The sequence below is a fragment of the Genypterus blacodes genome, unplaced genomic scaffold, assembly GCF_046128005.1.
Source record: "Genypterus blacodes isolate CSIRO-AG114 ecotype Tasmania unplaced genomic scaffold, CSIRO-AGI_Gbla_v1 ptg000251l_1, whole genome shotgun sequence".
NCBI lineage: Eukaryota > Metazoa > Chordata > Actinopteri > Ophidiiformes > Ophidiidae > Genypterus > Genypterus blacodes.
The window spans coordinates 52,501-75,000 of record NW_027467047.1 but is presented as its reverse complement, the minus strand read 5'-3'; the positions used below and the strand labels follow the sequence as shown (position 1 = coordinate 75,000).

Sequence of the window (22,500 nt, the reverse complement as noted above, 5' to 3'; positions counted from 1 at the left end):
GAAACACCTGGAGGAGGCAGATCCTCCGGGCCGAACGCCGGGCGGAGAGGAAGAGGGAGAAGACAGAAACAACACAGACACACCTGAACACACCCGCCTGCCTCAACACGCCTGTGTGTGTGTGTGTGTGTGTGTGTATGCAGCTGCCTCCAAGGTGAAAAACATGCGATAACTTTACTGACTGTCTGATGAAAGGGGAACAAGCCAGAGCTCCTTACATAACACACACACACACACACTCTCTCTTACACGCTCACACACACACACACACACACTCTCCTACACACTCACATACACACACTCTCTCTTACACGCTCACACACACACACACACACACTCTCCTACACACTCACATACACACACTCTCTTACACACTCACACACACCCACACACACACACACTCTCTAACACACACAGACACCGACACAGACACACACACACACACACACACACACACACACTCACACACACTCACACTCTCACACACACACACACACACACACACAGACACACACACCGTGTTCTGACAAACCTGAAGACTACAAACTGGATCTCATCCCAAACATTCCATCTGGAGTTAAACGTTCAATCACCTAAAGCTGAACTCTCAACAACCAATCAGGACGCACAAATGTCTCTGTGTCGTTCATCACTGAAGCTCCAGCAGAGCCTTTTGGTTTGGCTCAATTAAGTTTGAATGAGTTTAAAATATAAAACAGACGATTCATGGGATTTCCAGGTTCACTGAAATAAAGACTGAGCTGAAGGAAGGGGGGGTAGTTACTGTCCTGCACCAGAGATAGAGCTCCACAGAGAGGCAGAGCAGCAACCGGAGCTGCAGCTCTGCTCTCCTCTGGACCAGGCTGATAGAAACCAGCAGAACCTCCCTGCTAAAGGTCAAAGGTCACATGGACACAAACACTTAACACATAAAGGAAACTTCCTGTCAGCACATCTGAGCTGAAGTTAGACTCTGATACATGTTTGGAGAAATCAAGACGGACTGAACCATCTGACTGAGGCACTGAACCATCTGACTGAGGGACTGAACCATCTGACTGAGGCACTGAACCATCTGACTGAGGCACTGAACCATCTGACTGAGGCACTGAACCATCTGACTGAGGGACTGAACCATCTTACTGAGGGACTGAACCATCTGACTGAGGGACTGAACCATCTTACTGAGGGACTGAACCATCTGACTGAGGGACTGAACCATCTGAGGGACTGAACCATCTGACTGAGGGACTGAACCATCTGACTGAGGGACTGAACCATCTGAGGGACTGAACCATCTGACTGAGGGACTGAACCATCTGACTGAGGGACTGAACCATCTGACTGAGGGACTGAACCATCTTACTGAGGGACTGAACCATCTGACTGAGGGACTGAACCATCTGACTGAGGGACTGAACCATCTGAGGGACTGAACCATCTGACTGAGGGACTGAACCATCTGACTGAGGGACTGAACCATCTGAGGGACTGAACCATCTGAGGGACTGAACCATCTGACTGAGGGACTGAACCATCTGACTGAGGGACTGAACCATCTGACTGAGGGACTGAACCATCTGACTGAGGGACTGAACCATCTGACTGAGAATGTTCCACATTTACACAACAGGTTGTTTCTGGCATCCAAAGACTGCAGCACAAAGAAGGTGTGTATGGGAGTGTGTGTGTGACGAGCAGGTCAGACCAGACAGATGACAATCCAACGTCTGATGGATGACCGAAACACAACAACACCCAACGGCACACACACACACACACACACACACACACACACACACACACGAAAAAAGGAAGAAACAGGAAGAAAAAAATAAAATAAAATAAACAGAAAAGGATATCAGAATCTAAATGTTTTCTGTTTGTTTGTTTCCATTGTTTTACTGTTAACATATTAACATTTTTGGATATTTAGACTTTTTTTTTGTTTAATTCTTTAAAGGAAATAAGTGAGATGATGTAAGATTAAGAGATGTAACAAATTCATTCTGTGAGTTGGTTGTTGAAGAAACCTGAAAAGGCCTCAGACGCTCCTCATCTCAGGAGGGAACATCAGAGGGAAAACCAAAGGGAACCACTGAGGGAACCACTGAGGGAACACTTAAGGGAAATCCAAAATGTTTCTCCTTTTATTTCTTTCAGTCTCTGCCTGCATTTTCTTCTTCAGCTTTATTGCTGCTGATCAATAAAGAAACTGATCAATCTAAAAAAAAACCAACAATAATTTGTTATTGTTATTTTTCCCTTTTGATATTTTCTGAAAAACAAACATTCAAAGGCAAAAACACGGAAACAAAACCAGAAACAGGCACGCGCACACACACACACACACACACTTCAGCAGTAATAAGCACCCTGGCTTCTGAAAGAGGACGGCAGCTATTATGTAACCGCTGAATCAAGGACACACACACACACACACACACACACAAAAAGGCGGCAGTGATTCTGTTTCTTTACAAAGTGACGTTTTAATCTAATTCTAATTTGGGCTCGTTAGCTTGCGGACGTTACGCCTGCACACTGAGTGACGTCACAGTGTGCGACTCTTACGTGGCAAAGTGCTGCAAAATGACGCAATCACAACTGATTAATGTGACAATAGGCACAAAATGAAAAGGGACAAAATAGTGCAGACAGAGGGAGACGGACACCAGCACTGACGTCTGTCCCTTAGCTATCGCTAATGCGCCACAATGAAAGACGTCCAGCATAGAGGACAAATCTGTCTCTGATCAGTCTGATTGATCATTAGTCATATTTACACTTGTACTATTGTTATTATTGCTGTGCTTCTCTGTCTCTCTCTGTCTGTCTCTCTCTCTGTCTCTCTCTCTCTCCTAGAGGTGTCTTCCTTTTTAAGGGGAGTTCTGCTGTTGGGTTTCTCTAAATCAGTCCAGTCCTACCTGGGCCACTGCTGGATCAGGGCCCTGGTAGTACTGTAGTGGAGACCCCTGCTTCAAATGTTCTAACTATCACTAACTGCAGGTAAACCCTTTTAATTAGCACGTTAGCAAACATAAATAGCATCTTTGCTAACCCACTGTGTTACTGAGCAGTTTGTCTCCGTCTCTTTTCAATCACAAGTCTGAAGTTGGGCTACAAATCCTGGTTTGTCCTCCATGACGGAGACACAAGTGGTTTGTGTTGGGTTCTGACCTGTACAGTGTCCGTAGCGTTTCCCGCCCACGCTGTCCAGCAGGGTGAGCGTCAGGTTGTCTGGCGTGTCAGGGTTCAGAGGCGACCCCCCTCCGCCCCCCCCTCCCTCCGTGATCAGGCTGGCCTCGGAGCTCTGCTCGTCGCTGGACAAGGACGGACTGCGGACGTCTCCTCCTCCACAGCCGGGGCCGCTGGTCGCACTGGAGGCGGGGCTTAGGCCCGTCCCTGCACCCGGGGGCCACGGAGGGGGGTCTTCGCTGTCGGGGCTGAGTGGGGTCAAAGGTCAAACAAAGCACAGTTCAGAGACGGACACCGACCGACCTGCCAGTCAGAGCTGAGCTCACAGCACAGCGCCACCACCTGGCAGAGAAACACACCTGACAGCTGACAGATAAACAAACAGGTCTGTAGTTCATCCTGCTCAGGAAGGTTCAGAGTCTAACAGGTCCAAATCTTCAGGGACCAAATTACACAAGATATCAACGACATAAACACATTTCAAGGTTTCCCACATGGAATCCTAGGTCCCAGAGTTCAGAGCAGGATGGACTACAGGCCGAGGTGCTCTGGGTCACCTGAACACCTCCCGGGCCTGGCCGCCCTCTGGTGACGTCTCCCTGAAGAACGGGACGACCCGGGACAGGCTGGCCCTCCGGCGGGACGCGCCCGTCCCCCCGCCTCCGCCGCCAGCTTTGTCCGCCGGCCCGCCGAAGCCCCCGGCCCGCGTCAGCGCGGTGGTCTGCTTCTTGAGGAACTTCTCCAGAGGTTTAATCCCCGCCGGCATGATGGGGCGGTGGGGGGGTCGATCAGGTGGAGCGGGCGGAGGGAGGTGCAGGTGGGTGAGTGGGCGGGTCGGCTGTGGTGCGCTTGGTTACTACATCATCCGGACCTTGCAGGCCGGGCGGGTTTAACCCATCTGCTGCGGCGCTCCGGCTGCAGCTCAGCGGCTCCTCCCTCTCCTCCTCCCGCGGATTCAGCGCGTCCTCCTCGGCGGCTGATCGAGCAAACACCGCCGGCAGCTCCGCTCCCGAATGCAAGGGCGAACAGAACCGAGTCGAGTCCGGCCGCGTGTTCGGCTGTGCGCACTCACCGACAGACGGATGAATGAAGCTGCGTCCGCGTTTCCTCCTCTTCCTCCTCTTCCTCACCTGGATCGCACGGAAAAGAAACACGGTGGTGCGTTCATGTGCTGTAGGTTTTCTACAAATCACGATCAGTAAGCAGCGTTTTTCTGTCCGATGCAGAGCCGAGCGACACAAAGCTAAGGTCTCTCTCTCTCTCTCCCTCTCACTCACACTCTTCCTCCTTCCCTCTCTCACATCGCCTCTCTCTCTCTCTCTCTCTCTCTCTCTCTCTCTCTCTCTCTCACTCACTCTACCTTCTTCCCTCCCTCTCTCTCTCTCCCTCTCTCTTTTTCTTCAGTCAAATTAGTGGAATGAGAAGTGACATTCACACACGCTCGTCTCCTCCCCTCTCTCTCTCTCTCTCTCTCTCTCTCTTTCTCTCTCTCTGATCTGCTGCAGTTGCGCGCCACCGGGCGGCCAGCGCGCGTTCACGTGTTCTCACGTTGCTGTAAAATTCATGGTAATAAAGAAATCTTGTACTGCGCTACTTCTTCACAGTAGTGTAGCTCACTTCTTCACAGTAGTGTAGCTCACTTCTTCACAGTAGCTTGGCTACAGATCCTGACCTGAAGTCATGAGTAGCGAGTAGCTTGAAGAGTAGCTTCCCTAACTGACCACGCTACGTTGCGCTACAACACGTTAGCTTGGTGGCTAATGTCAGTCAGAGCATCACCCAGCCGTGGTTACCATGGTGACCAGCTGGACTTGTTTTAGACCAATGAGAGAAAAATAACAACTCGAAGTGCTGATGACATCACAGCTGTGTGTGTGTGTGTGTGTGTGTCCAACATGTAAGCAGCTGCTGCCTATTGACTCCCTGCTGCTACACACGATCATCACACCTGAGTGTGTGTGTGTGTGTGTGTGTGTGTGTGTGTTGTAACCTTATCCTGTCCCGTCACAGTTTCATAACCACAATTATCGACCAGGCGTCAAAGTGAAATTCAATACACACACACACGGTAACCATAGCAATCAGTTGCAATGGATGGATCTGGTTGCAGACTCACCGACTTTGCTCATCTCTCTCTCTCTCGCTCTCCCACTCTCTCCTCTGATCTTCATTGCCCTCCATTCCTTCCCTTGCCTCCTTACCTCCTCTCATCTCATTCAATTTCTCATCATCCTCTTCTCTTCTTCTTCCTCACATTGCCGAAGTGCAGTTTGCTGCCTGTCTCCGAAATCAGAGAGGAGAGGAAACAAGGAGAGGAAACAAGGGTTCACTCAGTGACACTTTCTACTTACTGATGTGTTTGTTTCTACTGTGTGTGTGTGTGTGTCCCTTTGTCACAGACTCAGTCAGATGACATCATCACAGTGGACACCCCCACCCTGTGTGTGTGTGTGACTCATTATGCAGATGAGCTGATGACACAAAGCAGTATGCAAATGACTGGTGTGTGTGTGTGTGTGCTGAGGGGGGGGTCCTTCAAGTGAATACTGGAGATAAAACCGATCACTTCCTATTGCTCCTTCACAATAAAAGTCTTCACAGGAAGTCTCTGCACTGTGACACCAGGCAAACTAGACGAGTTTAAACGGATCGACATCAGAGCTTTGACCAATCGTTTGTTTCATTAAATCATCAGAAGAAGAAGAACTAAACAATATTCCAGGACACCCAAGCTGCTCAGAACTACCAGGTTTTTTTTATGAGCAAGTAAATAAGTCTGAACCGTGGCGCTGAATCTCTTTTGTCCCCTGTGTGTGTGTGTGTGTGTGTGTGTGTGTTTGTGTGTGTCAATCAAACCACCAAAGCAGCTGCAGCGATGGAGAAAATCCAGTGATGGATTGATATTTTCTCTTTATTGATCCTTCATCTGGACAAAAACAAATGAAAACAATACCAGTGACATCATCATCATCATCATCATCACACAGAGCCGAGTGCTGCCATCACAGTGAGAACAGTCTGAGCTCAGGGGTCACAGGGGTCAAAGCGTCTCGTCAGATTTCTATTTTAAAAAACTCAGATAAACGAAAGATGAAAAAACGGTCATACACAAATAAAAACAAAACCATTCATGATTGATTGATTGATAGATTAACCCTCTGCAGTCTCAACACCTGAGGCCTCGCTTGTCTGGGTTGGTTTTCTAGATTTATCTTTAAGTCTAGAATATTTAAAACACCAGCATTTGTCAAAATCATGTAGATTTGTAAGCATTAGCAAACATGTTTGTTGCCATAGAGATAGGGTGAATGGAGCGATCAGAATCTCTGCAGCTCATTTTGAATCCAAACATTTCCTCTTTTCTGCCTCATTAAAATGGAACTTTGCTTCATTTGAGACGTGGATCCACTTCAAGGCTCAACATGTGTGGGAAAGGAAGAAGCATTTGGACATTTTTCCAATTTTTCTCTTGTGAAGTGGTTAAGAAATGCTTAAGAAAAGAAAATCCATAAAAACATGAGGGAAGATATTTGAACCTACATTTGATAGTCAGATTCTCAAATCAGGGGAAAGATTCCACTCCAGAGTTCCAGGAGGAGAGATTGTTGAGGAGCTGCTCCTGTTTCGCTTCTGTTAGAAAACTCATTTTCTACTTCCATCTAGAGTTCCTCCTGTAGACTCAGCTGAGCTTTGAACCATCAGACGCCTCAGAAAACACATTCAAGCAAATCTGTCAACAAAGTTTAGAACTTTATTTTTTGCAAAGAGATACTTTGCTGGTGTCCAGTCTCAATTCTATAGAAAGAAAGAAAACCTAAACTAAAGATTTCAGTTTTACCTTCAGAAAGGAAACTAAAGGGGCTCAGTTCTGCTGTGTGAGGGCTGAGCCTGAGTGAGGCTGAGCCTGCAGAGGGATAATGATCATCTGGTGTACAGGTGTTAAGGTGTAACAGTGAGTTTTTAGGAAGCACCGTCAAAACTACTCAGAACATTTTGTGAAACATAAATACAAACACAACATAAAATCATATATACAAACTCTCTGAACGACTCCAGCTGCTCTCATTAAACTCCTGTTACGTTCATTTTTCCTTTTATACTCTACATTCTCTCGTATTAACAGTAGATCTACCCTGGAAAATGAAACATAAGGCTTTACAGAATCCTGTTCTCCTGTTTGCTGTTAAACCAAACTAATGAGCCCGGATGAAACACGTCTGACCTGAAACACGTCTGACCTGAAACACGTCTGATATGAGTGTGTGAGTGCGTCCTCTCCATCGTGGGCGTGAACCGTAAAGGAGACTGGAGCGTAACACTCCAGCCTGCAGTGACGAAGCTCAGCGTGCCTGCAGAGTTCTAAAGGCTTTGGACCGGCCGCCCCCCGTGGACCGACCACGTGGTGACGGGACGCCGTCGCTCGGCCGCTGACACATTGATTTGTTTTCTACAAAGGAAAGAAAAGAATAATCCAGCTGTGTTAGTGTGGGTCCCCTGCAGGCTCCGCCCCTTCCTCCATGTGAACGTTGGTGGCTTGTGTTTGGGACTGAAACTCCTCGCCGACCCTCCCACCTCGCTCCTACAGACACACACACACACCACTTTGATTGACACAAGTCTGAGCTTAAGGAGGCACAAACATGGACGCCAGTCTGGTAAATGCATTTGGCGTTCTTAAGAGGAGGAGCTTGGTTGCAGTGACCTCACCTGTAGTTGGCGTTTCAGACAGTGGCTGAGACCAGGTGGCGGGAAGGGGCGAGGGGCGGGGTCACTCTGAGGCGAAAGGCACCTCTGGAGGGGGGGGCTTGACGGTGACGGGCTGTGAGGTTCGCCGGGGGGGGGAAGGTTTGGGCTGAGCCTGCTGCTGCATGGTGTCGTAATAGGTCACGCCTCCGTACGTCACCTGGGCCTGACCCTGAGGACACGAGGACAGGTTCACTGACTTCATCTCGCTCAGGTGAGTTCTCTCATGAACAAAGTTAACGCCACTCTGAAAACAATCACATGATCCAATATGAAGCCTGTCAATCAAGGTCAAACAATTGATCTGTGTGTGTCTCCATGTGTTTATGTCTGACAGACCTCATCTGAACAGGAACACATCACACACACAACACAAACCAGACAGACCGGCGTGTTCCGGTACAGCTGGAGGATGAGGAGGGTGAGGAAGATGTGCTCACCTGTGGGCTGGGGTACATAGCTGCATAGGGAAAGGTCATGACCCCAGGTGGGGGGTAGAATGGTGCTGCTGGGAGCAGCTGTGGTTGTCCTGGTGACAGAGAGACTGGCGGGCCTCCATAGAGGGCGGGGTTAGGCATCTGACCTCCTGATTGGTGGGGATGGAGACCTGATGAGCATTTGAAGTGTTCAAACTCAACTCAAAACAAATAAACCATCCTTTCAAAATAAAGTGCGAGTCTGCTGGCGGACACTCGGGACACTGACCGGGGTGGGGGAGGTGCATCTCAGGCTGGACCAGCATGCTCTGTGGAGGGATGGGGGCGGAGCCTTCCCCATGAGTATAAATTGGTCCTTGGTACGACACTGTGTGTGAGAGAGACAGAGGGAGGGAGGGGGAGAGAGAGAGAAGGAGGGAGGGAGAAAGGCTTGAATGATAACTTTGAACATGAAGCATCTGCTGACATCTGCTGGTGATCAGTGAGACTGCAGCTACACATATCACACATTCTGGTGTGTTTGACCCTGATTCAGGTCTTACTTGGGTCGTAGTAATGTCCCTCCATCACTCCCAGGTGCATGGGCGGGGCCGGCTCAGGCACCGCCCTCTGGCGCTGCGAGGAGTAGCGCTTAGCTCGGTTGGAGCCGACGCCCATCTCCTCAATGTTGGAAAACTGTGGGGGGGCGCCGGTCATGTGCATGGTGTTAGGGAGGCCTGAGGGTCACAGGGCATATATAAATCACACTTTGACCTTTGGCCCAGTCCCTGCACATCATGTTAAAGAAACACTGATCTCTATGTAACACAGGAAGTAACAGAAGCCGTCTGCGTTCACACTTTAGGGTCTGGACATCAGGCAGTGAACTCTGAACCACACAACATGAGAACATGAAGGTTTGTCACATTCAAACGTGATGGAGCTCAGGTTCACTGCCTGATTGATCTTTAGGTCAAACGCTGCTTCCTCTCACAGGACAGCTCCGACCTTAACAACGTCTCACCTCTCATCTCTGAGCGGATGTAGGAGCTCGGGCTCTGGCTCCAGTTCTGTCCAGCCAGACTGAGTCGACTCATATCCTGGTCCAACCCCGTGGGCCCTCCTCCTCCTCCTCCTCCTCCTCCTCCTGTGCTCTGGCCCGGCCCCTCACTCCCTCCTGACCAGCCCTTCCCTCCCACATTGCTGGGGGAAGGAGCGTTACCCACGACTGCCGACTCCTCCACAGAGGGCTGCTTGCTGCCCAGGTCGGCGGGTCGGGAGCGAGTCCTGCGTGCCAGAGAGTACGACTTTCTCTCTACTGGCCGCTCGGCGGGCGGAGAGGATTCCCGATTGTTTGCCACCGGCGCCGACGGGAGGGAGGGGTCAGCGGTGCTGACCGACACAGGTGCAGATCGGTCGGCACTTTCTCTCCGTTCTTGCTGCTGCTGTCGCCTCGGAGACGCCGACTGATAAAAGACGCCCTGTGACGACGCGGCAGTCGCTATGGTAGCTAAGCTGAGCTCCTCCGCCTCCCTGCCACCCTGGCCAATGATTTCCTCCACGACCACAGAGGAACAGCCTCTTCCTCCGCCACGCCCCTCTCTCCTGACCACGCCCCTCTCTCCTGCAGGTTCAGACTGCACCTTTGGGCCCTGGCGCTCTCTGGGGTGATGGGGTGCGTTGGATTCGGTGATCCTGTACTGGGACTGTGGGGGGAGGTGTATGTGGTTCTGGTGGTTTGGTCTGCTGCGGGGGGGAGGGGCTCTGCTGGGAGGGTTGGCGTTACGTTGCGCAGAGGTGGGGAGGAGCGAGGATGGGGCCGGAGATGAATGGTGACTGTTGGGGGGAGGAGCTCCGCCGCGATTAGGACCTCCCGCCCCGCCCTGCCAGGGGCGCATGGGTCGCTCGCCTCCTCCCTCCCGCCAGCGTTTGTCCCTGCTGGGAGACGTGCCGTGTCTGCGGAGACAAACACACTCAGGTCACTCTGGATCCATGTAATGGACTGAAGCTTCTACACTTTAAAGTGGATCCTGAACTCAAACTGTCCTGTGGATAAGAAGGGAAGCTGGACTTCACTAAACTGACCCTGATGGATCCATGCTGTTGTTTCTTCTACAGCACAAAGATACAAGATCTGCCCTCCACAATAAAAGCTCGGGGCATCTCCTGGATTCACTGAGTGAACTGTGACTCTTCATCTTTTCCTATTCTTCCTTGTGTAATGTTTAATCCAGTGTATTCATCACATGAAGCTGCGGAGAAGCTGCAGGTAGAGCCGCCGCCCCCTGGCTCGGTTCTTACCTGGGCCGTCTCTGTCTGTACGATCTGTCTCCCGGTCCGCCCCCGTTTCGGATGTCGTAACCATATATGGCGATGAGCTCCTCCCGGCTCTTGGGCGCTTGTTCCTCCTCCCTGAACCTGTCGTGCTCCCAGCGACCCTCGTCCTTCCACAGCTTCCTGTTTCGGCCCTTAGGTCTAAGACATGCAGAGGAGGGGATTTAGTTTTCCCGCTTTGAGCTCAAACGGAGCAGCCTCCAGGGTAAAGATGATGATGACACAACTCACACTGAGCGCTCTATAAAGCTTTCAGTCTGAGGGAAATGTTAGCTTTTTTCAAATCAATAACAATTAGAAACAGCGTCTGATTGATTATATAGGCAGAGAACATGTGTGCGTACCGCTCCTCTTCCTGGGCGTGGCCTCTGACGTCGTGCTCAAAGAACAAGCCCTTCCTGGGGATGTAGGCGGGGTTCTTCCTGTCCTCGTCATCGTCTAGCTGCTGCCCGGGTTTTTCTCCCGTCTTGGTCTCGGGGTCGTCCGTGGATTCCTGCAGAGGACTGAAGGTTAGCGTGGGCCCGCCCACCTTCGCACAAACAAACTCCTCCCAGCGATGCTGCTTCTGATCCCAACCCCAGTAAGGTTATAGAGTGTGACCTTACATACACACCTGTTAAAGCTGCAGCATACACTCACTAAATGCTCACTGGATGCACTTTTTGTCCATTCTTCCATTTTTTAAATTTCATTTCTATATTGCCAACATGCAAACGTGTTCATCTTAGAGAAGAATACAAGTTTATTCCCTGTTTCTACACCTGAGCCCCCTTTTCTTATTCCTGCTGACATTTGGACAGAGGAACGACATCACACACCAAACAATGATCACCTTCTTTAAGTTGGACTTCTTATAGGTTTCATATCATTTCTGTGAACTTTCCCCTCACAGTGATCATCACGCTCCCCATCATTCATTACTATGCAGTTCTGACTTTAAATCAGAAACACATTGAATAATCATTTATTAAAAGAACAAACAGCCTCGTGTGTGTGCAGCTCAGTGTGAGCGGCGGTGTGTCTCACCTGTCCGTCTCCACTCTGTCTCTCTCCAGCCAGGTTTCCTTGCTCCTCAGCTTTGACTTCCTCTTTATTGCTTCCTCCTCCCTCTGCCTCTGCCTCCTCCTCCTCCTCTTCGCCCTCCTCCACCACTTCGCCCTCCTCCACCACCACGTCTTCCTCCTTCTCCTGCGTCGGTTTGTCAGCTACAGAGGGTTTGGGCTCTCTGGCTGCTGTTGGAGCCTCTTCGTCGCTGTACTGCTCTGCCTCCTCCTCCTCCTCTCCTCCCTGCAGATGTTGGAGTGTGTTCAGCTTCTTCATCATAACAGCAGCTGAGCTCACTCTTTTGCCACGGTAACCGATGCTTCACAGCTAGCCTGGTTAATATTAAGCCCCGCCTCTTGACCAATCACCTGCTTTGTAAAACAGCATCACCACACCTGCAGGATGCCCTGGATGAATCTTTAGGGGTCTCCCTGTTACTTCTTTATAATGTTAAGTATAGTGCTTAGTCTGGTGCAGGTGTGGCGTTGACTGATCTATCTTACCTCTGAATGGGATCCATTCTCCTCAGGGTCTGCACTGTCGTAGTCAGAGAGGACAGCTGGACAGAGAGAAGATCAACAGCGTTATCTCAACATGTAACACAGCAGCAGCAGCAGTGACGTTCTACAGGCATCAGCTGACTGAGTCTTACCTTCTCCTACGCCGTCTTCACTCTCCTGCACAGACAAACAGGAAACAGCAGCGTTACTGAGTCATTCCTCACAGGAGTTGCACATTTATTACATTTGAATCTGTCTGATGTGGATCAGGGCCTCTCACCATCAATGCATTATAAATCAACTAGGATCAAGTATTCTGCAGCATGAGGCTCGGGAACCTTCAGTCTTTGTGAACGTGTCAGGTAAAGACCTAAAGATACGCCTGCTAAATCTCCTAACAGAAGGAACTGGACGCAGGAGGGTTGAAGATGCCACAGGTTTGTCGAGAGCATCGGCTAAGATACAAGATGCCTTCATTACAGATTTGGAGCCGTTTAACTTTACAGAACAAACAGAAACGAGTCCAAGTACAGGCGTAAGTCCAAGTAAGTGGACAGGTAGCTGGTGAGTTGCCAGTTGCCGGGGTGCCCCTGAGCAAGGCACTGAACCCCCAACTGCTGCACGGGCGCCGTAGATCTGCCCTGCCCCCACTCTGCAGTGCATGTGTTTGTGTGTGTGTGTGATATGTAGGGGGTGCAAGACAAATATCAATTGCGTGTGATTGCGTGCAACATGACAAGAATAAAGTACCTTAATCTTATCTTATCTACTGTACCAGAGGGTTCAAGAGGCACCTGTCCAGAAGGTTCTGTGTGCTTTATATCTACATACAATATGACTTCACTTCAGGAAAACAGAGCTTGACAGAGAAACGCGGGCCTGAACTCACACCTGAGCACATGAATGAAGTATCGGTCCGTCTGTCTCACAGCCACATCCTGTGTAAAGAGGCTTTAGGGTCAAGGGTCAGACTTCACACCACCTTCGCTACAGTACACAGGGGTGAATAAATAGCTGTGTACTTCTACTACTACTTCCATGAAACTACACACATGTGGGTTTGATGGGTTCATCAGAGCAGAGAGTCTGAGTCTGTCTGCCCTGAAACACTCACACCCACCAACAAGCTCCCAGGAGGCAGCCACAACCAGACCAGACCAGAATCAGCAGCTACCAGACCAGCACCGAACCGGCACGTTATCTGTTGAAGGTTCTAGCAGGCGGAGCCGACGCGTGACATGTTTGTTTCCATGGCGCCCTTCGCTCCGCTCCACAACAGGGAGACCCGCGAAATATGGAGCTTCTTCCTGTCACACGAACCAAACAGTTCTCAGCTACCGGGCCGGACCGAGAGCCGGGCCGCAGGCTGCTCACTCGTCCTCCGCAAACACGCCGGTTTAGACGGCAACGTTGTGCTGGGACGTTGCGAACTAAATTGTTCAACCGGGGTTTATTTGATCAGACACCTTGTTCGTCACAACTCCTGACCGGTGTTCATGATGACGAGTGGCCGCGTTTTCTGGTGACCACATCCTGCCGAGTGTTGAGATGAACCGCGTTAAACAGTGAGTTCTCCTCCAGTAAACGCCTCGTCATTCTCATTGGATGTTTTTTAATCATTTGCTAACATTTCTATCCACATGCAGACCCACTGAGTGTCTCTGCGGCTCGGTTCGCCTCCGGACCAACATGGCACCGACCCATCTGATGCTCCCTCCTCCTCTGAGGCCTCAACATGTGGAGCGAGTTACCGATCTCCATTAGGTCCGCTCAGTCTCTCAAATGGACCCAATCATCTCTCTGCATCCATACCTCCTCCAGGCACCCACGTCCTGTCCGACTACAAGTTCGCTTCTTGCTTTTACTCTTGTTGCTCTGTCTTGACCTTCGCTTCTGTTGTGTTAAAACATCAAATGTTCGTCGCTTTAGATAAAACTAAGTGTAAATGTAATCTACATGAAAGCAGCCGCGCTCAGGCGGGTCACCAGTTACCGCGGACACTCATTAATCCCTTACACCGTCAACTCAGCTAGCTAAGGTTAGCATAGCCACTCACACACTCGGACTCCACTTCGGTCTTGGTCTCGGTCCGGGGCGCTGCAGCCTCCACCGGTTCTGGCTCTCGCACTCGGCTTTTGGTCGCCGGTGACGCGGACCTTCCGCTCCCTGAAGCCGAACCGGACTCGTCGTCGTCCTCGCTGTCCTGGGACGCGCGCCTCCTCCTTCGCCGCCGGTCCGCCATCTTAGGAATCAAATGGTCGAAACCGGAAGCAAGCGGGGAGTTGTGGGTAGATGACTTCTTCTTCTTTGAAACATTCACGACACTTGACATCCTTACTGCCGCACAGTGGACACAAAGGGTAACAGCTCCCAGAACAACTGGAATCATTGTGTTCCGAAAGTAAGTGGAGCTACATCTGCGGAAATAATAGGGAAATTGATGAGGAAATAAAAGTAGAAATACCTCAGACAGACAGATGTACAAACCACTTAGTTATCAGACATGCTGTTTCACTTTCCTCCACAAGACAGGAGGGAGAGGCAGAGTGGCACTCAGGCAAAATGCTGCCTTTGAACCAGAATATTCTCTGCATATGAAAATGTCAATGATCTCCAGACGCCTCTATGGTCCTTAAGCCTTCTTTGATCACCCGTACGTCTCCAATGTCCCTGTCTGTCCATTTGACATATTTCACTCCAGCCCATCAGCAGCACCTGGTACATTTGGCCCACTAAGTAAGTAAGTAAATACTCAGTTGTCCCGTTCTCCTCAGTGCCCCCCACACTGACCTGAGACCCTGTGGATATGGTTTGTTGTTGGTTTGTGGTCAGATTCAGAGATCTGAGACATGGATTTTATTTTAATGCATTTCTGAATTATGTTAACTGTAAGATGACTTTTTCTTTTGTTTTTCAAGAGATGAAGAGTGAAGAGTGAAACTGCTGAGTCAACAGAACCTTGAACAGCTGCTCAGCCGTGGCAGGGAAAGGTCACCCGAGGAAGAGGAGCTCCTCTTCCTTCAGTCTGGTTTGATTCTATGTCATGTTTGAAGGATTTCATCTTCTGTCCTCATGCTGCCAACAAACAAAGTGACAAACACAAACTTTATGCATAATCTAAATTAAATAAAATAAAGCTGAATCTGACAGCATGAAAGGTTCAGGAAGACCGAGAGGAAAATAAGAATACGTTTATTCATGACAGCAAAAAGCTGTCACATTGCAACCTTTAGTGTTTTCCCTCAGCTCGCACATTCTGCTGTACACAGTAACAAAACTATGATACAAAAGGAAAATGACACAAACAAAACACCAAAAACACAATGAAAGTCTCGCAGGACGTTTAGGAGGCGTCCTGCTTCCTCTGATACAGAACCCACAGCCTGCAGGGTCAGGGGTCAGGTGTCAGGGGGGTCTAGGCTGCAGACAGGCAGGCCTGTCGGACGCTCTGGGCCCAGGTGTTCAGCAGCTCTGTCACTGAGTGTTTGTCAGGGAGCTGCAACAGTTTGGACGTCATGTTCTTGTGAACCGACTGAAGGAAATTGTTAGCACCTGAAAGAGAGAAAGGAGAACAACTATGACCAGCAGAGCTCAGAGAGAGAGAGAGAGAGAGAGAGAGAGAGAGAGAGAGAGAGAGAGAGATAGAGAGAGAGAGAGAGGGGACCAATCACTGTGTCTCTGTGTGTGTGTTACATTACGATCATTTGGCAGACGCTTTAATCCAAAGCGACTTACATTACCACCCATTACAGAGGGGGAAGCAGTTGGGGGTTCGGTGCCTTGCTCAGGGGCACCTCGGCAGGGACTCGAACCGGCGACCCTCCGGTTCCCAAGCGGAAGCCCTACCGACTGAGCTATTGTCTCCCAGTGTGTGTGTGTGTGTGTGTGTGTGTGTGTGTCTCACCGTACTGCTCGCCGTCGTCGGCCCAGTATGGACTCTGGTCTGGATAGTCTGCAGGGACGCTGAGCTGCAGAGGAGGAACGCTCGGCAGGTTCTTATCATCTGAAGAGAGACACAAACACAAACGTTACTGAGGAGTCAATCACCTGCATCACCACGAGACCAAGACCAGACAGATCAGACACATAACCAGCTGCTTCATCTGGAGCTACACAGCGCTCGCTCTCTCTCTCTTATGTTTGGTTTATGTATTGAGACGCTTTGTACCCAGTTTGCAGACGAGGTGCACGGTGCCGTTGTTGCTGCAGTACGAAGGATCCAGGTTGACCAGGAACTTGATGTCCAGTCGAGCCACCTCGCCCTGCAGGATGTTTGGGATGGTCTGCCGCTCGTCTTCCTCGTGCTTCCTCTTCCTGCCGGAGATGTTGGGACCCCTGAGGGCCGCGGGAGAGATCAGCACTTCAGTTAGTTGCGGCATTTCTGAGATATCTGGCATTATATGTGATGCTGACCGCCAGGATGAGCTCCATAGAAGAGCTTCCAGTGATTTAACATGCCTGTGTGTGTGTGTGTGTGTGTGTGTGTGTGTGTGTGTGTGTGTGTGTGTGTGTGTGTGTGTGTGTGTGTGTGTGTGTGTGTGTGTGCCTGTGTGTGTGTGACCTACGAGATAGGCGGCCCATGGATGGTGCTCATGGCCGGGGCGAAGGTGCGGTACAGCGAGTGGTTGAAGACCGGGGAGCGGATGTTGGCCATGACGGCGTCCAGGAGCGGCTGGCACAGATACTGCTGCTTGGTGGCCACCGGGGGAGGGGGCGGAGTCGGCTGGAAACACCAGTGACATAACTGAGCAGTTTCAACAGATGATGTCGCTGCACGTTTCACCTCAGAGCAGAAACTCACCACAGCCATGTCGTTCTTCAGCTTCTCCAGAGCGATCTCACACTTCTGAAGGGTCTTCAGGGGACATCTGCAACAAGAGGACAGAGACAGGCTGAGTCATGACACACACATGCACACACGCACATGCACAAACACACACACACGCACCTGGTGTTTGGGTCAGTGAGGATGTTCAGTAAACTCTTCATTTTGCTCAGGTCCTTCTTCCTGTCTGCGCGCACACACACACACACACACACACACACACACACACACACAGGTCTTTACTGGACAGCTTCACTGTGCTGATCTGACAGCAGATAATCATCTTAGAAAAACTATAGATTTGGGAAAAACTGCAGGAATCCTCTGTCTAATGGCTGACCTTCGTTTTTGTCGATCTTGTTGATCATCCGACGCAGGGGCTCGATGTATTTGGAGAGCTGCTTGAGCTTCTCCATGTACTGCTGGTCCTCCAGAGACCCGGCGCTGGCTGGACTCATCACTGAGCTGGGGTTACCTGCAGCACAACACACAGTCACCTGGTCACAGACTTGTCTTCTTCGGTCTGTGTCAAAGTAAACAAACTATGCAGGGATCTGACCAGCAGAGGGCGCGCGCGCGCGCGCGCGCGTGTGTGTGTGTGTGTGTGTGTGTGTGTGTGTGTGTGTGTGTGTGTGTGTGTGTGTGTGTGTGTGTGTGTGTGTGTGTGTGTGTGCAAGAAAGCAGCAGCAAAGACAAAGCAAAGAATGAGTGGCGTTTACTCCCTGCAGTCAGAGACGTCTCAGGTCTCAGGTCTCTGACTGGAACATAAATCAACAATGTTTACAGGAAGTGATGTCATGGCTCCAGACTGCTGATGTGGCGGTGGTTTACCTGGGGTGTTTAGCGGTCCAGGGGAGGGGACTCCATAATTCTGTGGGGTTCGTGCGTTGATGGGGCTCTGGGACGGCTGAGGGGACGGACTGGGCTGAAACCCCCCCGGGGACGGAGTGGGACCGGAGCTGAAGAGACAGAACACACCAGAGCTCAAGACCTCAGACTGGAGCTGCAGTCTGGAGCCACACACTGACCACTCTGTCAGGGGAACACTTCAGCTTTAGGGAAGAGAAAAGAAAAGAATCAGCCACATCCTGAAAAGGGGGCGGAGCTCTGTCAGTGATGGGCGGGTCTGCCAGTGATTTATGGAGAAAAAAAGTTTGCCACACAATTCCAAAATGGCCGTCGCTAAATCAGTCATTATGATGACTAAAAATGTGAGCCAGGGGCTGCAGGCGCTGTGACGGCACCTGGCTGAGTTTGGCTGTGAGCTGGGGGGCTGAGGCGACGGCTGGGGAGGGGGAGGCATGGACTGCGGCGTCTGCACCTGCACCGGCGAGGGGGATGAGATCATCTGATGCTGCTGCTGTACCTGTGAAGGACAAATCCACAGAGAAACAAGTCAACACACCATCTACAGACCAAAGGGGGCCAACACAGAGCCCAACGTGCCACACGTACTGTCGTTCACTAACAGCCTGAGAGTCAAAGTAGTGAGGTTAAAGTTTCCCCCTGCACTGCGGCCTGGGTACACACCTGCTGGGGCATCTGCTGGGCTGGGTTGGGAGGCGGGATGGTGGGGTTTGGAGGGGCGCGGGGCATCCGGGGAGGCATCTGCATCCCAGGACGAACCATCACCTTCACAACAGAGTGGATCAACAGAGAGGACACAAAATAAACATGAAGTCAACTTGAATGTCATTAAGGCACCAAGGAGCTTTGGTGAACTCTCACTGAAGGTTCAGCAGTGGGTCAGAGAGGTAGCAGGAGGAAAAGTAGAAAGGGGAACCTAAGATAGAACCTTGGGGAATGCCACATGTGATGGGAGCGATCACACAGGATGACTGCACACACGGGACAGGCTCTGTTCTTTCAGTCATACTCAAGGGAAAACCATCCAAACTCGCTCACTGACATTAAACTGAAATTTAACTTGCACCCCCTCATATCACACACACACACACACACACACACACACACACACACACACACACACACACACACACACACACACACACACACACACACACACACACACACACACACACACACACACACACACACACACACACACACACACACACACACACACACACACACACACACACACACACACACACACACACACACACACACACACACACACACACACACACACACACACACACACACACACACACACACACACACACACACACACACACACACACTCTCACCTGTCCGGGTACAGCAGCACCGGCGGCAGCGAGCTGAGCCTGAACCTGAGCTGCAGCCTGCTGAGCCTGCTGGGCTGCCTGCTGTGCCTGCTGCTGCTGCAAGGCTGCCCTGGCCTGCTTACAAACACACACACACACACACACACAGACAAAGACACAGACAGAGAGACAGAGAGACAGACAGTTAAATGTAGGTTTGATTTGAATGCTAATAAAGCAGAACACTTTCCAGCTCATCGGCCCCATGGATCAGTGAATCTTCTGGGCTCAGAGTCCTGAAACACTTGAAGGGTGTGAAGATGCTTAAACCTGAGTGCTCTGCTTTACCTGGAGGGCCTTCAACTGCTGCTGCTGCTGCTGCTGCTGCTGACTGAGCGAGCTGATGGGGACGTGCTGCCCGGCCAGGGACTGAGGCACCATGCTGGGCTGCTGCTGCTGCTGCTGCGAGTGTGGAGGCATCTGTCCTGACTGGGCCTGAGTCTGGGCCTGAACCTGCTGCTGCTGCACCATGTGCTGAAGGGACTGAGCCTGAGCCTGAGCCTGGGCCTGAGCCTGGGCCTGAGCCTGGGCGTGCTGCTGCTGTAGCTGCAGCTGCACCATCTGCTGCTGCTGCTGCTGGAGTCTGGACTGATGCATCTGCAGACAGAATGGACAGCAGTCGGTTTGGGTTGGTGCTTTTAAAGAACAAACATCCTCACATCTGCTGAACTAATGATGTTAGGATGTTACAGACAGTAAGGATGTCATGTTTGGTACTCTTAGCTTCTTGGTTGATCTTTGAAGCTGGTGCCTGCTCATGTTCACCGTCTGTAGCTGCATATGTAAACACTTTCTTCATTCAAACTACAGACAGATGTTCTGCTACCTGGTTCTGCTGCTGGTTTTGTGCCTGCTGCTGCTGGTTCTGGTGCTGCTGCTGCTGAAGCTGCTGGTTTTGGTGGTGCTGCTGTTGCTGTTGCAGGTGTTGGAGCTTCAACTGCTGTTGCACCTGAAACTGCTGCTGCATGGTGTTCTGTTGCTGCTGCATGGCGTTCTGCTGCTGCTGCATGGCGTTCTGCTGCTGCTGCTGCTGCTGCATGGCGTTCTGCTGCTGCTGCGCCTGCTGAAACTGCGGGAACGGGATGGACTGTTGTTGCTGCTGCGCCTGCACGATCTGCTGCATCGGCATCTGGCCTGGACCACCGACTGCAAAGACAGCGAGGAGGAGATGAAAGAAAAACGTCCAACAGCTTAGAACCCGTCAGTCTGTCTGAGGAACCAAAAACAGAGATCGTGCCAAAGCAAAGACTGAAAGCAAGATCGGCTCCACCACACACAAACCACACCGGCGGCAGAATATGCAGGTTAGACTCAGCCAGCGTCCACCGTGAACGCTCTGGAAAGAGAACAAACACCACACAGAGGAAACGCACTCACTGGCTTGTGGGTTTCCTGCCACCCCTGCCATGGCATGCTGGCCTATCTGCATCGGCCCCATGGCCCCCATGCCACCCACTGAAGCACCGGTGGGGCGAGGCCCCATGCCAATGGCGCCCGGGCCCCCTCCAACCCCTGTCAGGTTAGTCAGGGCATTCATGGGATCTAGCAGAAGGGTAGACAACAGATAAGATTACGCTGCTCCTTCATGCACAGCAGGAGTGGAGTGGAGCACAGACGGGTCAAGGAGAAGACAGAACACAGCCAAGAAGATCAACCAAAACGTCACACACACACACACACACAGACACCAAAGCTTAGGTCTACTTACCTGGCCCCCCGTGAGCCTTCTTGTCTGTAAATGAAATAAGATTACATGAGAAACCCTACAGGACCTCCATCACTTTGTTTAGGCCAGATACTTACGAATGTCTCTGAAGTGAATGATGAGCCGAGCCACCAGGGACAGATACTCCTCCTGGAGACACACAACAACACAACATTACCACCACAACAAGCATCACGACAGCACCAGAGACCCAATGAGGTCAGGGGTCAGGGGCCAGAACAGAACCACCACATGTGATGGACCCTCAGGGGACAGGGACCAGAGACTCAAACCCGTCCCGACCAGAACCAGCAGCCCTTCTATAGAACTGAGCAGTCACACACACTTACCCGGGACTTGGCCTTGACGTAAACATGGTTCTCCATGTCATTGCTGGACTTGCTGTGTCCGGTTCCCGCCTTCCTCATCGCCTCTTCACTGAAACAAACAAACCAAATAAAACATGAAGGCTAAATCTTAATGATGAAACATTTGAGACAGCCCTCAGCCCGCCCGCAGCTGAGCCTGATTCAAGTCAGGTAAAGTATTCGGCTGATGTGTACTTTTCTCCGCATAGTTCTTCTTCTCCTTCTTCATCATCATCATATCATCAGGATTCTTCTTCGTCATGCTTGATACTTGTGTGTTTCCTGTAAATGTGTCTCGGTCAGAACCAAACCCGGTTCTGGTTCTGACCGTGTGGACCTGACGGGAGCTTCTGATAGCTTAGCTACACATGCTCACACGGAGGCGCGGAGCCACAAACTCACATCTGCGCGACGACTTTCTGCCGAAACTGCGGCCCCCTCCAGTCACTGTCGGGCCCGGGTACCTCCATCATAGCCGATACTTTACAAGAGAAGCACCAGAGAAGCTCGAGCGGAATGTTTCCACACTTCTCTTCCTTTTCCGCTTTCAGGAAAATGGCGGCTCATGTATCCGTAGAAAGCGCTCGCGCCTCCTGCTGGACGGAAGGACACATCGCGCGGGTACCTGCAGGATCCCCTGAAGGAGGCGGGGTCTCTGTCTCTCTCCCCCTCTCTTTCCCCCACTCTCTCTCCCCCCCTCTCTCTCTCTCTCCCCACGCTCTCCCCCCCCCCCCCTCTCTCTCTCTCTCCCCCTCGCTCTCTCCCTCCCCCTCTCTCTCTCTCGCCCCCTCCCTCTCTCGCTTCACGTGAGCTGACGTGATGACGTAAGCGCCGTGTTTCCCTCCTGCCTGTTATCTTCTTCTTCTCGTTCCCTTCAGACGCAGCAGCTCGCGGACCTCTGCTCGCCACTCCCGGGCTGTTTTGAGGGAATATTTGGGAATATCTCCATGGCTTGTGGTTTTCCTGGTATCATTTCCTGACCTTGGTTCATGCTGAGTCATTTCTGCACATTAACGCGCGAACAGGTGAGATAATTTCAGGTTAAAGTAGTAAAGTTAAAGTGTCGCTAATCCTTCGTGCTCTTGAGTTTGTCGGAGCTCGGAAGATCTCGCGAGAGA

General features: G+C 51.1%; 4 protein-coding genes across 8 annotated transcripts in view; 1 reads left to right on the top strand and 3 right to left on the bottom strand.

Annotated features, from left to right (window-relative positions):
- Positions 1–4,685, bottom strand: part of rapgefl1 (Rap guanine nucleotide exchange factor (GEF)-like 1) — a 12,311-nt gene extending 7,626 nt beyond the window's left edge. The window contains exons 1-2 of the mRNA XM_076171481.1: positions 3,756–4,685; positions 3,181–3,446 (exon numbers count right to left, since the gene is read on the bottom strand). Of these exons, the coding sequence (XP_076027596.1) occupies positions 3,181–3,446; positions 3,756–3,964 (475 nt within the window). The 5' untranslated portion in view covers positions 3,965–4,685. The remainder of the gene's footprint in view (positions 1–3,180; positions 3,447–3,755) is intronic.
- Positions 4,686–6,070: 1,385 nt separating this feature from the next.
- On the bottom strand, positions 6,071–15,311 carry casc3 (casc3 exon junction complex subunit). 2 transcript variants are annotated; one of them, XM_076171467.1, is made up of 14 exons: positions 15,194–15,311; positions 14,887–15,033; positions 14,292–14,652; positions 12,388–12,412; positions 12,239–12,294; positions 11,718–11,978; positions 11,036–11,184; positions 10,659–10,832; positions 9,382–10,313; positions 8,921–9,094; positions 8,647–8,745; positions 8,382–8,548; positions 7,906–8,188; positions 6,071–7,777 (listed from the first exon to the last, which is right to left on the bottom strand). In XM_076171467.1, exons 2-13 carry the CDS (start codon positions 14,922–14,924, stop codon positions 7,967–7,969), a joined length of 2,658 nt encoding a protein of 885 aa, XP_076027582.1. In that variant the 5' UTR covers positions 14,925–15,033; positions 15,194–15,311; the 3' UTR covers positions 6,071–7,777; positions 7,906–7,966. The 2 variants fall into 2 exon arrangements, with proteins under 2 accessions (XP_076027582.1, XP_076027583.1); XM_076171468.1 differs by having other exon boundaries at positions 7,906–8,113.
- A 92-nt stretch (positions 15,312–15,403) lies between these two features.
- med15 (mediator complex subunit 15) lies at positions 15,404–22,006 on the bottom strand. 3 transcript variants are annotated; one of them, XM_076171470.1, is made up of 18 exons: positions 21,785–22,006; positions 21,365–21,452; positions 21,113–21,164; positions 21,018–21,041; positions 20,687–20,851; positions 20,136–20,455; positions 19,598–19,906; positions 19,271–19,387; positions 18,591–18,692; positions 18,305–18,426; positions 17,892–18,019; positions 17,401–17,535; positions 17,184–17,247; positions 17,037–17,103; positions 16,801–16,958; positions 16,404–16,570; positions 16,140–16,238; positions 15,404–15,787 (listed from the first exon to the last, which is right to left on the bottom strand). In XM_076171470.1, exons 1-18 carry the CDS (start codon positions 21,853–21,855, stop codon positions 15,651–15,653), a joined length of 2,325 nt encoding a protein of 774 aa, XP_076027585.1. In that variant the 5' UTR covers positions 21,856–22,006; the 3' UTR covers positions 15,404–15,650. The 3 variants fall into 3 exon arrangements, with proteins under 3 accessions (XP_076027585.1, XP_076027586.1, XP_076027587.1); XM_076171471.1 differs by having other exon boundaries at positions 19,271–19,384; positions 21,785–22,005; XM_076171472.1 differs by lacking the exon at positions 20,687–20,851 and having other exon boundaries at positions 21,785–22,003.
- A 186-nt stretch (positions 22,007–22,192) lies between these two features.
- Positions 22,193–22,500, top strand: part of LOC143016909 (ADP-ribosylation factor-like protein 4D) — a 2,859-nt gene continuing 2,551 nt past the window's right edge. The window contains exon 1 of one of the 2 annotated variants that reach the window (XM_076171480.1): positions 22,193–22,407. Coding sequence is in view for 1 of the 2 variants with exons in the window: in XM_076171479.1 (XP_076027594.1) it covers positions 22,372–22,407 (36 nt within the window). In the remaining variant the exon portion in view is untranslated. The remainder of the gene's footprint in view (positions 22,408–22,500) is intronic. The other variant, XM_076171479.1, reaches the window with a different exon arrangement.